At 45.0% G+C, this 13,508-nt stretch overlaps 1 protein-coding gene across 1 annotated transcript in view; it reads right to left on the bottom strand.

Annotated features, from left to right (window-relative positions):
• The window catches only part of WDR64 (WD repeat domain 64), a 150,748-nt gene that overhangs the window by 52,003 nt on the left and 85,237 nt on the right, over positions 1–13,508 (bottom strand). Inside the window, exon 11 of the mRNA XM_019548612.1 lies at positions 4,739–4,865. Within this exon, the coding sequence (XP_019404157.1) occupies positions 4,739–4,865 (127 nt within the window). The remainder of the gene's footprint in view (positions 1–4,738; positions 4,866–13,508) is intronic.

Below are 13,508 nucleotides of genomic sequence, written 5' to 3' on the forward strand. Positions count from 1 at the left end.
TGACTTCCTGCCCTTTGGGCAGGGGGCTGGACTCGATGATCTCCCGAGGTCCCTTCCAGCCCTAATGTCTATGAAATCTATGAAGAGAGCACCGCAGTTAGGTGCCAGAGAGGGCACAGTAGTCAGGGGGTGCACTGACCCCAGTCCTGAGAAGGGGGTTCAGTGGATTGAGGGCCAGGTAAGGCCAAGGCTGCCTGACTGTACAGGAATTGTAAACCCCAGAGAGGGGATTTGGGGCCAGGCACGGCTACGGCCACCTGAGCCCCAAGGGTGAGAAACCCCAAAGAGGGTACAGATGAGAAACCCCAGATGGGGCTTGTATTGGGGCCCAAGGAGGGGATTCAGGGCCAGGCATGGCTATGGCCACCTGAGCCCAATCGTGAAGCAAGGCCCCAGTGTGGGTGGGGAATCGCTGGGGCAAGGCCCTAGTGCAGACAGCAGCTGTGGGGAAGCCAGGGAGCCCCAGGGAGGGCAGGACTGAGCGGGAAGGGCTCGGCCTAGAGTGGCCTGGGAGTGTCCATGGGGAGTGTGGGCACCGGCAAGAAGCCCAGAGGGTACTTGCGTTAAGCCCCAGGGAGGGCGAGAGTATAGCGTTAAGCCCAGAGAGCGTCCGCGAGGGCGCGGGCAATACTAACTGACTCAACAACGTCTGGTACATCTGAGAGGCTTGGGGCATGGTATAAGGGGTGGTAAGAGCCACATATAGCTCATAAGGCTGGGTGTACCAAATCAATCTATGCGGAGAAGAGACCAGGAGAAATAAGAGCACAGTGTCCAAGGGGACAAAAGGCAGCCTCCCTTATAAAACAGATACCATCAAAGATGTGGCAGGTGAGAACTAGGGTGCTTAATCGCCAACTTGGCATGGTAGGGGGCGCCAGGAGAGATCATGGCTGCTCCTGGGTCCCCGTCTTGTGACAGGGACCATCAGCGAAAGTATTTGAAGACTTTTGCTGCTTTGGAATAGTCCCAGAAGACTGGTAAAGGGCCAATATGGTGCCAATCTTTAAGAAGGGGAGGAGGGAAGATCCAGGAAACTATAGGCTGGTCAGTTTGACCTTGATAATGGGTAAAATTTTGGAAAAAATTATCAAGAAATCCATTTGTGAGAGACTGGCAGAAGACATGATAATGAAGGATTGCCAACATGGTTTCATTGAGGGCAGGTCATGTCTGACCAACCTCGTCTCCTTCTATTATCAAGTAACGAATCATTTAGATGTGGCTTGATGGTTAATGTCATATACTTGCCTTTTGAAAAGGCCTCTGATATGGTCTCCCATGACATTCTTATACAAGAACTGAAGGATTGTGGGCTGGCAGAGTCCAGAATCAGGTGGGTTGGGAACTGGCTAAGGGGTCAAATCCAGAGAGTGTTAGCGGACAGGTCTGTATCATCTTGACAGGACGTGGCCAGTGGTATACCGCAGGGTTTGATTCTTGGCTCTGTGCTGTTCAACATCTTTATCAATAATTTAGATGAGGATGTGGAAACCACACTGGCCAAGTTTGCAGATGATACCAAGTTATGGGGAAAAGCAGTGATGCTAGGAGACAGGATGCAGATCCAAGCAGACCTGAATAAGCTGGAAAGGTGGGCAGAGTAGAACCGGATACAGTTCAATAAGAATAAATGCGGGGTGCTTCATCTGGGGAGAAGTAGCCTGCAACATGAATATAGGCTAGAAGGGGATATCTTGGCCAGTACAATGGCTAAAAGGAACCTCGGGGTTATAGCTGATCACAAGATGAACATGAGCTGCCAGTGCAATGCTATAGTCAACAAAGCTAACAGCATATTGCAATGCATTAGCTGATGCATCATGAGCAGGGCTAAGGAAGTGATACTTCCTCTCTGCTCAATGCTGGTGAGATCCCAGCTGGTGTACAGTGTCCAGTTCTGGGTGCTGCACTTCAAAAAAGATATGGAGAATATTGAAAGGTTCCAGAGAAGGGCCACAGGAATGATTAAGGACTTGAAGGACAAACCTTGTGAGGAAAGACTAAGGAATCTGGGACTGTTCAGCCAGGGGAAGAGAAGACTGAGGGGAAGCTTGGTGGCCCTCTATAATTATGTAAGGGGTGACTATCAAGAGCTGGGAGAAAAACTGTTCATTACGGCACCCCGGGGAAGACAAGAAGCAATAAACTGTTAGAGGATGGTTTCAGGTTGGATGTAAGGGTGACCAGAATCTGGAATGGACTTACCGAGGTGGTGGTGCAGTCCCCAACATAGTTAGTCTTCAAGAATAGATTGGACAGACACCTTGCTGGGATCATTTGATCTCAGCAGTATTCCTACCCAGAGCAGGGGGGGGTTGGACTTGATGATCTTTTGAGGTCCCTTCCAGCCCTTAATTTCTACATTTCTTGAGGAAAAGTCAAATCTTTCTGTATACAACCTCACGAGCCAGTGTATAGTGTATTTTTAATGTAACCTAATTAAACTACTACAAGAGTAGGGGATTAGCAATGGCTGTGCAAGCAGAAAAGGAACTTGCAGGGCATTTGCAGGGGGAAAAAAACCTAGAATAGATTCTGTGGAAATATGGAAGTGGAGCATTAAAATTGTACTGAGCTCATCTATAAATATTTGTTTTTATAATGCTCTACAGACATCCAGGGACTAAACTCTTGAGATCTCTTTTATAAATACAAGTAAGAAACAGCATTAATTTACTCATATATAACCTAGATTTCTTGTCCTTTCTAGAAGGGAGGAATAATTTTAATAGTATGATTAATACAGTCTACAATCCAGATTTGTATGGGTATTTAGGCACTGCTCCATTCAATATTTCCAAGTCCTATGTGACCAGCTCCTCAAAGATGTTAGGTGCCTAACTGCCATTGATCAATTAGGATACAGGACTGAGAGTGTTTCTCAAAGTAGCACTATGCTAAGCTGCCATACCTGGTTTTGAACCACAAGCAGAACAGCTGTGCTAGCATGGTACTGCATGCACAACAGTAAGTTTTGCCTCTCAGGTATATGATTTCTGGTTTGAGAGTTGGCAAATGAAAAGCAAGCATAATATGTCTGAGCCTGATACTGCCTTGCATCATATAGGCATATACTAAGTGACTAAATTTAAGGTGCTTTTGGAAATCCAACTAGATGTCCATCTGCAACTTTAGGCACCTACATACCTTTGAAAATATGGCCCTTAGCTCTCTGCCTGAAAGCTCTATGAGCCCTGTCTCTATCTGGTATCATTTTTAGGATCTGCAGCAGAGCTCCTAGTAACCTTGACAATCTGAGAAATCACGACAGTCACAATGGGAGCAAAGCTTTTGGAGTTTCTAGGCTCATGACTCAGAACCTGGCTGCCCTGAGATGAGCTTGCAGGATCTTTCCCCCTGTAAGGAGGTTTTGGGTCCTTCAAAAACTCAGAACTCAGCTGAAGAAGATCAGTGGATAATAATCTGCCTGGCTGGGAGGCTTGGGACACCTGGAAGTGATGTAACTCTACCTTCAGTAGCTTTTCAGAGTTAAGAACTGAGAGGTGAATGCTGGAGAGAAGCCCAGACTTAAATCTGATCCTCTCATTAAAAACTGTAAGGGACAGAGGGTTTTGGGTTGTGTTCTTCTGTTTTGCTGTGGACATGAGGTTGTTTTTGTGGAGAATAAAACTGGTCTGAGAATCTGAGAAAAGAGCTATGCTTATCCAAGGCAGCAGGGTACATAGCCCACTTATACCCTCATGTAATTTGCCAGGGATCCTGGTAGCATCTAGATACTCAGCTAAAGCAACATTTTTTCAGGTTCTTTGCTTTTATTAAAAAAACCCTCTCCTGTTCCTCAGAGCAAAGAATGCCAGTTTCACTGAACAGCTCAAAGGCTTGGGGCTCTTGCAGTTTGTAATAAATTGTCTGTGTCTATGTTTATGTCTATTTCTGATTTAGGAAGAAATCAAATTCTGAAAAAACAAAATCACATTTCAGCCAACTCTAGCTATAACATTCTCTGAAGAATTTGGACATTGGTTGCTTTAACTCCCCATGAGTTAAAGCAACCAGTGTTTAAAGTCTGGACTTTGCAGCTTGAAGTTCAAAATGGAGACAGGAGCAAGGGACAGTTTGGGTGCCAGTAAAAACTCAGATTTCTTGAATCCCAAGCTTTGTCTTACCACAAGATGTTCTGTCTCCTTCACTATTTTATACCTCTTACATGTGCTGAGAATCCAGTAGTCCTAAACACAACCAGATTTATTGAACTTGGCACTAGGCATGCTCACATACAAGGCCTTGTTACCTCTTATGCTCTGAGCCACACAAATGTTGATGGTGCTATCTTGGAGTTTGAAGCAGTCACATCCTTAGTTTAGAAACCTTCTCTGGCTGTTTCCCACCTGCACAGCTGTGACTTGTCACTAGTGGCCTAGTGACTAAAGGGAGGACTAGGAGCTGCAGCTGTGATCTGCCACTAGAAGGCTGCTGAGCCAGAACAGACTTCTATCCCTGCTGTTCAGGTGGCGGTGTGAGAGATCCTGGGATACTGGAGGACTTGAACCTGGGCAACACATCTGTGGGGAGTGGCCACACCTAAGTGGAACGGAGCTGGGTAGTGCAGATCAGAGATAAACCTGACCTGGAGTGGTGCAACTTTGAGCCACATAATGACACTGAAAACCACTTTAAGGTGTTACTGTGCAGACAATCACTCTCTAGCTATTTGTTTAATAACATGGACAAAATGAAAAGTATGCAAACTAATCTACTAATTAGATAAATGTACCTGTAATCAGTTTGCCATGGGTATTATCAAATACCATGGCATAAATCTGCATTTCACCAGGTCTTCCTTGAATATCATGGAAGACCTGAAGTAGCGAAAGGGTCTGTATATCCCACACTCTAAAAACCTGGAAAAAAGGAAGAAAAAAACCCCCATTCAGTGTCACTATTCCATTTCTCATCATTCATATTTTGTTTTATGGTCACCCTTAGAGGCTGCAAAAAAAGTTAGGGTTCCGTTCTGCGAGGTAACTGCATAGTAAGAGAGACCTACCCTAGAACATTTAAAATCAAACTAGATGAGAGTAGAAGTAGCTGAACATCGATTTTAAAGGAGGTAAACAAGGCAAAAGAGACGGTCTCTCAGTGATAAAATCTTGCAGCAGTCATGACTTAAGGGATTACTGCAGGGACTTAAACTCAGATTCCTTGAGTCCCAAGCTTCTATCTTAACCAAAAGATGCTTTGTTTCCTTCACTATTTTATACCTCTCACACATGTGCTGATAATCCAGTGGTCCTAAACACAAGCAGATTTATTGAACTTGGTGCTAGGCATGCACACACATACATACACAACTGTTCTTAGTATTACCATGTTACATTGCCTTCAGTGATGAGATGACTGGTTCTGTGAAAGTGGGGAGAGCTGTGGCTGTGATATGCAAGGCTTTTGATACAGTCTCCACAACATTCTTGCAAGCAAGCAAAGGAAAGATGGGTTGGACAAATGCACTGTAAGTTGGCTAGAGAACTAGTTAGATCGTCAGGCTCACAAGACAGTAATCAATGGCTTGATGTCTAGTTGGCAGCCCGTATCAAATGAAGTGCCTCAGGGGTTGGTGCTGGGGCCAATTCTGTTCAATATCTTCATCAGTGACCTGTAAGATGGGATGGAGTGCCCCCTCAGCAAGTTTCCAGATAACACCAAGCTGGGTGGCATGCACTAGATATGGTGGAGGGTAGGGCTAGGATTTAGAGTGACTAGAGAAATTAGAGGATTGGTCCAAAAGAAATGTCCTGAAGTTCAATAAGGACATGTGCAAAGTCCTGCACTTAGGATAGACCAATTCCATATACCAATACAGACTTGGGACTAACAGGCTAAGCAGAAGCTCTGCAGAAAAGAACCTGGGGATTACAGTAGACAATAAGCTGTATATGAGTCAACAGTGTGCCCTTATTGCAAAGAAGGCTAACAGCATAGTGGGTTACATTAGTAGAAGTGTTGCTAGCAATTGATGGAAGTGATACTTTGGCACTGGTGAGGCCACATCTGGAGTACAGTGTCCAGTTCTAGGTCCCCCACTCAGAAAGGATGTGGACAAACAGGAGAGAGCACAGGAGATGGCAACAAAAATGGTTAGAGGGTTGGGGAACTTGACTTCTAAGGAGACACTGAGGGAACTGAGCTTGTTTAGTCTGGAGAAGAGAAGACTGAGGAGGGCTTTCAACTAACTGAAAGCTGATTATAAGGAGGATGGTGCTAAACTGTTTTCAGTGATGGCAGATGACAGAACAAGGAGCAATGCTCTCAAGTTGCAGCAAGGGAAACTTAGGTTAGATATTAGGAAAATCTCTCTCACCAGGAGGGTAATAAAGCCCTGAAACAGGCAACCTGGAGAGGTTGTAGAATTTCCATCCTTGGAGGTTTTTAAGACCTGGGTAGACAAAGTCTGGGCTGGGATGATATAGTTGGGGATGATCCTGCTTTAAACAGATGATTGAACTAAGAGACCTCCTGAGGTCCCTTCCAGCCCTAACTTTTTATGATTCTATGTTACAGTTACTAGAACATAGGGAGTTTTGCTGAGCTGTTGTGGGCCAGGTCAATACCCCTTTCCCCTCCGCACTGTGCAACAACTCACCAAAACTCTCTATGTGGGATGGGAATGTGGGTAGGTGGGAAGCAGTGTTTTAGAGCAGGACAGGTAGATAAGACTGAGATTATGGCACTGGGTCACAGCACAGTGACATAGTGGGGCCTTGGCCCCATGCTGTCATCAGCCCATGACCCAAGGGTCTCCATGGAGATTGGCCAGGTACTGCACAGGTAGGGCACTCAGTTGGGTGGGCAGGAAGCGGCATCTGGGGCCAGGACTGCGGTCTTTGGGCAGTGTCACAGCACAGGCCCAGGACTAGGGAAGAGCTGCTATCCCTGCACTTCCCTGCCCATGCAACCCACACCTGTCATACAGGCATGTGGGCAGCAGATTGTGGCTCTGCCCTGGCCCCGTCCCTGACCATGTGCTGTCATTGACCCAAGATCCCACAGTCTTTCTGGCCCTGAATGCCTGTCTTGTTCATGGATACTGCTCCCCACTGGCCCATAGCCCCATCCCAACTGCCTGGGAAAGTGCCCTGCCCACAGGGGTCTTGCCCACTGATGGTGGGTGTAGGGCAGATAGACCAGGATGCCCAGGCAGTGGGGCTGGGTGCGGCACTGGCAGCCAGCAGGAGCCATTACTGCTGGAACTACCAGGAAATGGAGTCTGGCCACTGTTCTATGCCATCTCAGCCCTGCTGCATGCCTGGGGGCAGTAGGACCAGGCTCACACACTATGGCCCGGCTGTGCCTCTCACCTGGGGTGGGTGGAACAGTGGGACCTGCCACAGGCCATATAAAAATCCTTCAGTAGGTCAGGTCCAGTCTATGTGTTGTGTTTTGCCCACTCATGTGCTAATCTATAGTTATGCTAGACCATAATTAAGCTGAGGCACCAAAAAAGGCCTGGGGAATAACAGGCCTCCTTGACCTCTAGATTAGTCAATAAGAAATGTAACAAGTACAAATTCATTAATGAGCAGAGAAGCTGGTACAAGAAGGGATAAGTAGTAGGGCTGAGTGAAGCTTTGGTAGCTGATTAGATTTGGATGAGATTCAGCCTGACTCCCCACTAAATCTCTGAATCTAAATTGAATCAGGAGACCCATTAAAAGGTCTGAATAAAATCGGAAGCCTCCGAATTAATTTGGAGAGATTCAGAGAGATTCAGAGATTTGGAAGGCTTGCAGCAAATAGAAACTGAGAAGAGGGTGGGGGATGGGGTGATCTTCCATATATGGAAAAGGCTGAGAGGAGGGGAAAGATTGCTTTGATATTGACATCTGTAGCAGGCCAGTGATTATGATCTTGCTCTGGGTTCCCTTCCAATCACAGTGTTCTGGGGGAGAGGCATAGAAACAACATATAAAGATGTGTTGGAAGTGATCTGTGCTTTTTGTGAGCTGTGTCTCTCTTGGAGCAGCAGCATCTGAAAGTCTCTGGCTCACTAGCTAGTCTCTTGCTAGCTAGTCTGTCTTCTTGTAAGTTGTATCCAATCCTTTTGTACTTACCCTTGCCTGCAATCCCTATTGTTATACCTATCCATTCCTTTCAATTTATTCTCCCCCCAAAGTCTTATTTGTTCTTGTTAGTCTGTTTTGATTCTTTCCCCCCACAAAAAGAAATCTGTTTTCCCTGACAGTGTGCAATCACTGTGCAGGAAAGCACAACATATATTACACACACACACACATTTTGCAGCACACCAAACATTATGGAGTGTGCTGAAAAGGCAGGTGTCAGATCTTCTGGCAGGGGAGGGAGAGGGGCAGAGGGAAAGCTGCAAGTTCCCCTTGCCCAAAACATAGACGCACCCTCTTTCCTGGCAGCAATGAGTCTTCTGCTGATAGTGGGAGCAAGGAGGTGGTAGCTCAGTACTGGCCTCCTTAGCCAGGTGATCCCTGTAGTGAAGGAGCTTGAGAATGAAATGGAAAAGTTCCAGGGGATCAATCTTCCTGGTTGGGGCAAGCTGCTTTCACCAGATGTGTAGGCACTAGTGAAGCAACTAAAGGAAGGCATCAAACAATGGCTAGATCCATTGTGGTCTAGTATGGTCCATGTGCTGGTGGGCATGTGCAACTTGAGGGTGAATGGGAGCTTCTGCAGCAGCAAAACCCTTGATCACTGGACAGAGGTGCTGGTGAACTGATTTAGGGAGGCAAAAGGGCAGAGGCAGAGGGACGTGGAAGAGGGGGATTCAGTTTCCCTTGTCAGCTCTCCAACCACAAGCCAATCTCCTGTACCACAGCCACTGCCAATGTGGGCCAAGGGCATGGCTTCAATGTTTGGGTCCAGAGGCACCAGATTGCACCATTAGGTAGTTCGTGTGGAGGCTTCGGTGGTTGCCTATCGTGCAAAGGACATGAAGTCACTGCACTGTGACCCCTTGGCCTATTGGGCAACCTGCAGCCAGTTGCAGCAGGATATGACCATGGTTGCCCCAAAACACCTGTCCTGTCCAACGACCAGTATTCCAAGCGAGAGCATTGCTGGTGATGTTGTGACACCCCACTGCACATCTTTGGATCCTGGTCTGGTGGAGCAACTGATGTTCCTGAAAGTGAATCTCCTGCTGTTGGGGTTCCCCAAGTGCCATGTGCAGATGGAGTGAGTGCTACCCTCCTCACTTGGCACCTATTTGCTTTTTTAATTTGCTTTCAGAACCTTGAAGTGCACTTTCACAGAAACCCCTGTACCACTCTGCCTGCAACCTGGCAGGCCTCGTGCTCTGATGAGGGGCTACCATTCCTGCTGTTTTCATCCTGCTCTGCCTTAACACGCACAAATGATATGAGATTTTCTTTCAAGGGTTTGACGTGCACTTTCACAGAAATTGCTACACCTATCTCCTTGAAACTTACCAGGCTTTATTCCCTCCAATGGGGATACCATCCCTGCTATTTTCATCCAAATCTACCAAAAAATGACAAAGTTATAGATATTTTAGTGATTCCGCATTATAGTCTGTGGCCGAATCTCCGAATCGGCTCCAATCTCCAAATCTGAATTGGTCAAATGGAATTGGAACTGATTCAAATCACCAAATTGAATCACTGTCCCTTTGAAGTGTCTGAAGCCAAATTCAAAGTGAATACTTGCTGGTTTGCACAGGCCTAATGAGTAGGAGCAAAATAAAGTTCAGGAGGGCAGGTGCTGACATAAGAGAAGAACTGAAGATACCAGGTGCAAGAAGTTGGGGAAAAGACAGCTGGTAGAAATGGATACCTGCACAGAAAAACAGATAAGTATTGGCATGGAAACTTGGGTATTTGGAGCACCCATTAGTTATTGCTTTGTAGCAATATAGGGGAGTGTAATTACTTAAACAAGTTGAAACCTTGTTTTGGCAGCTTTACTAACTTGGGGTGACTGCTAAACAGACCACCCAGGCCAGTGTGAGTAACAGTAAATCTCTCTGGGCTCTCACTCCCAAACACAAGTGCTAGTCATCCTTTTTGTATTGCACCTGGGCTCCAGAAGGCCACTTGCTAACACTGGTCTTCCAGAGCTGCCTGAACACCAAAGCAATAGCAAGTAGGATTGGCCACCCAAGAGATAAGACTCCCTGACCTCAAAGAAGACACCCACCTCCACCAAAGCTTCTAGGTTACTGTTGTGTGACTTGGAGTTTGGACACTGAAGGCCTGGCTATACCACCTCCAGACTATACTACAGACCAAGATATGCCTGCTCTGTACACACTACATGGCAAGATAGGTATAATGTAGTGACCACAGTGTAATGCTGGGCTTGTGCCAATAAGAGTGAGACTGAGCACATACCATGCATGTGGTTACTGACATGCACTAAGTGCTACTGTAAGGTGGTGACACCAGTGTAGTATGTGTAGTGTAGATGTTCTGGGTTAAACTGTGGTGTCCCCTAATAAGGTTCAGAGACGATTCAAATGTGCCATGAGAGTTCCTGTATAGGCCAGAGTTCTCAGAGCACAACAGGGAGACCGGCAGCTTTTGAGCAGTACAAGGCAGCCTTTTACTGTGGAGCATCTGGAAACAGGAACAGCTCCAGCTCCCAGGTCAAGATATCAAATTATTTCATTTCCTTCCACAGGCTACATTCCTGGGTCCTTCTCCCTCAGCCCCACCAAATCCTTGCCTTAATCCAGGTACTTTTACAGGAGCCTCCTTGTATTTTTCTAGTTCTACAGAATCATAGCTGATTTTTAGAAGTTGCTTTTTAGGCTATTAATGGGCTACCAACTTTTCATTCTTAACTAGGTGGCCCACAATCAACCACAGGTGGTGTTGCCACATCTCTCTGGAAGTGGCCGGTCACCTTTGACATATGGTGAAAGAGAGAAAACCTTATTCAACCTGAAATTCTTTGTTGGATCTCCAGGATGGAGCTCAACATTTTTGTGAGGGGATCCAAGAACAAAGATGTATCCAGTGGAGAGATTAAGAACATATTTGCATTAAATTCATGTACACATACAACTCCAAAGGAGCCTATTCCAGAAACATGTACAAGTAACAAACTTTGGGTTGACACATTTTCCTAGTTATTATGAAAGGGTAGTGCCATCAGCCTTAGAAAAGCCATGCATATGTGTCAACCAGTAACAAGAAATGAAGAACCAAGACAAGAGAAGATCACAAAAGAATTAAAATACCACTTTCATAGAAGAACAAAGTTCATTTTCAAGTCACTTTTGCTTTTATGAATATTGTATTAGATGTCTCTGTGATTGCTGCCCTACAGGTAACTAAAACAGATTAGCTAGAACAAGGGAAAAGTATTTTCTTTCTGCTCAGTGTAGGCAAATAATTTTACAAAGCTTTTAATTGTGTATGCTACAGGCTGAGCTTGCTAATAAATTTGTGTCAAGAGGAAATTGCTTGCAGCCAGTATGACATCACAGGAGATGCTAACAATTATGTGATGTGAAACTCAAGGTCACCATCCCCATGATGTTTTGACCTAGAAACTGCCATGTAGCAAAACAATGGATAAAACTTTCATTAAAATCAATGTGATCTCTCAAGTAATTGCTTTTACTTCATCTTCTCTACTACCAAGAAAGAAAATCTGTCAGGAAAGACATTTAAGGTTCAAAAACCCCTCAAGAACATGACATCTGTCCATTTAATAAAGAAAACAAATAGCATGTAGTTCATCACTGAAGCCTCAGAAGGATTAAGCCCCTTTGTTAAACCATCTTTAAATATGATGACCTTTGAAAACTTAAGGCTGTCATAAGAAGTATTACCTTAACACATTTAGTATTAGATTCAATTTAAAGTATGCCTGGATTTTGTTATATAGCATCTTTCCTCTGAGAACCTGATCACTTAACACTGAAAGCCTCTCCATGAAGCAAGTATAGCAGATATTATTGTATTTTTAGTTGGGTAAATTTAAGTATAGGGGACTGAAACAATGTCTTTGAAGCTACACTGTGTTTCAGAGTCAGCGTCTAAAAAAAAAATCTAAGTTGACTCCCTCAGCTTTCAGCATCATGTCATAACACCTGCTTCTTTTGAAAGTTTGTTCATTTGTTTGTTCTGTAGTGTTTGCATAGTACATGTCAGCAGAACCTTTGTGCCTTAAAAATGATGCAATCAGAAAGAAGGCACTTCACTTGTGATAAACTCAGCATATGAAGAAATGCAGCACAATTGGCAGTCAGCATTTCTTCCAAAGCTATTTACACTTAATGAAAGCTTACTACTGAGTGCTGTAGTAGAGGCACACGCAGAACATTAGGAAGAGCTGAAAAAGCTTCCTTTCTCATGTTCCTGTGGCAAGGTATTTAGTAGAATTGACAGATTCATTGGAACCTGACAGAGGACACCATGAGCACTTCGGCTATTGCCTCAACTTTACAACCCCTGGGCTGTCAACTGTCTGCCTTAGCAACCATGCCACCCCGGCCCCCACTGAAAACTGAAAGAATTGAAGAACCTAAGTACCCAAAAGTACTTAGTTAAGGGATTACTGCAGGGACTTGATATTGATAATAAAGAGGAAAAGATAGAAAATAAAAGTCCTTCAGCCTGTAACACCATATATACTTTACAGTTAGGGCTGCCAGGCTCTGGAATGGGCTCCCAAGTGAGGTCTTACCCTCTCCTACTTTGGGGGTCTTCAAGAGGAGGCTGGACAGATATATGGCTGGGGTGATATGACCCTGGCACCCATTCCTGCCCAGGGCAGGGGGTCAGACCTGATGATCTGTTTAGGTCCCTTCGAACCCTAAGCATTATGATACTATGATAAAATAAAAAATGGAGACAGTTTAACTATGACTGTAAACTCCTCATATTAAACCTCAAATGGGAAAAATGGGAAAATCCCAGTGAGTTGCAGTTTCCAATCTGTGTTGGACAGAAGGCCAGACTAGATGCTTCAGTGATCCCTTCTGGCCTTAAAAGTCTATGGATTCTTTGGGTAAAGGAAAGACAACCCCAGATAGGATTTCCCAATGGATATAAATATTACTTTGCCTTGTAGGTGATGAATGAGTCAGACTTTGAGAATTTTCATTGGGCTTCTAAATGGGTTGGTAGAATGAAAGGTGGATTGCCAATAATTATACCAGGCTTCTCCAAGGGAGTTGAAGTGTAACCCCTAAGATTCCTTCCAACTCTATGACACTGAGATGCAATGACAAAAGTGATGTCAAGGAAGCTATTTGCCAGGTAAACAGTCATTGGTCTCTCTGCGGATGAAAACCTATTTTGATTAGTGCAACAGAAAGGTCATTGAGAAGTACTTTTCAACCCTAAAGCAACTACAAAGGGGCAGGCAGAATGCTGATGCCTCTGCTCCATAGCCACAACCCAGCAAAGCCCTTAATGATATCGGGGAAGTACTTTGCTAAATTGTAGCCTGGGAGTGCAAAGGGTAACTTTGTTATTCACTGCATTACAGGCATTAGAGGCTAGGCAAAGTGGGCACTACATTGGTTGGTAAGCAAGGATTGC

The sequence above is a fragment of the Crocodylus porosus genome, unplaced genomic scaffold (genome assembly GCF_001723895.1).
Source record: "Crocodylus porosus isolate Cpor-Errol unplaced genomic scaffold, CroPor_comp1, whole genome shotgun sequence".
Classification (NCBI taxonomy): Eukaryota; Metazoa; Chordata; order Crocodylia; family Crocodylidae; genus Crocodylus; species Crocodylus porosus.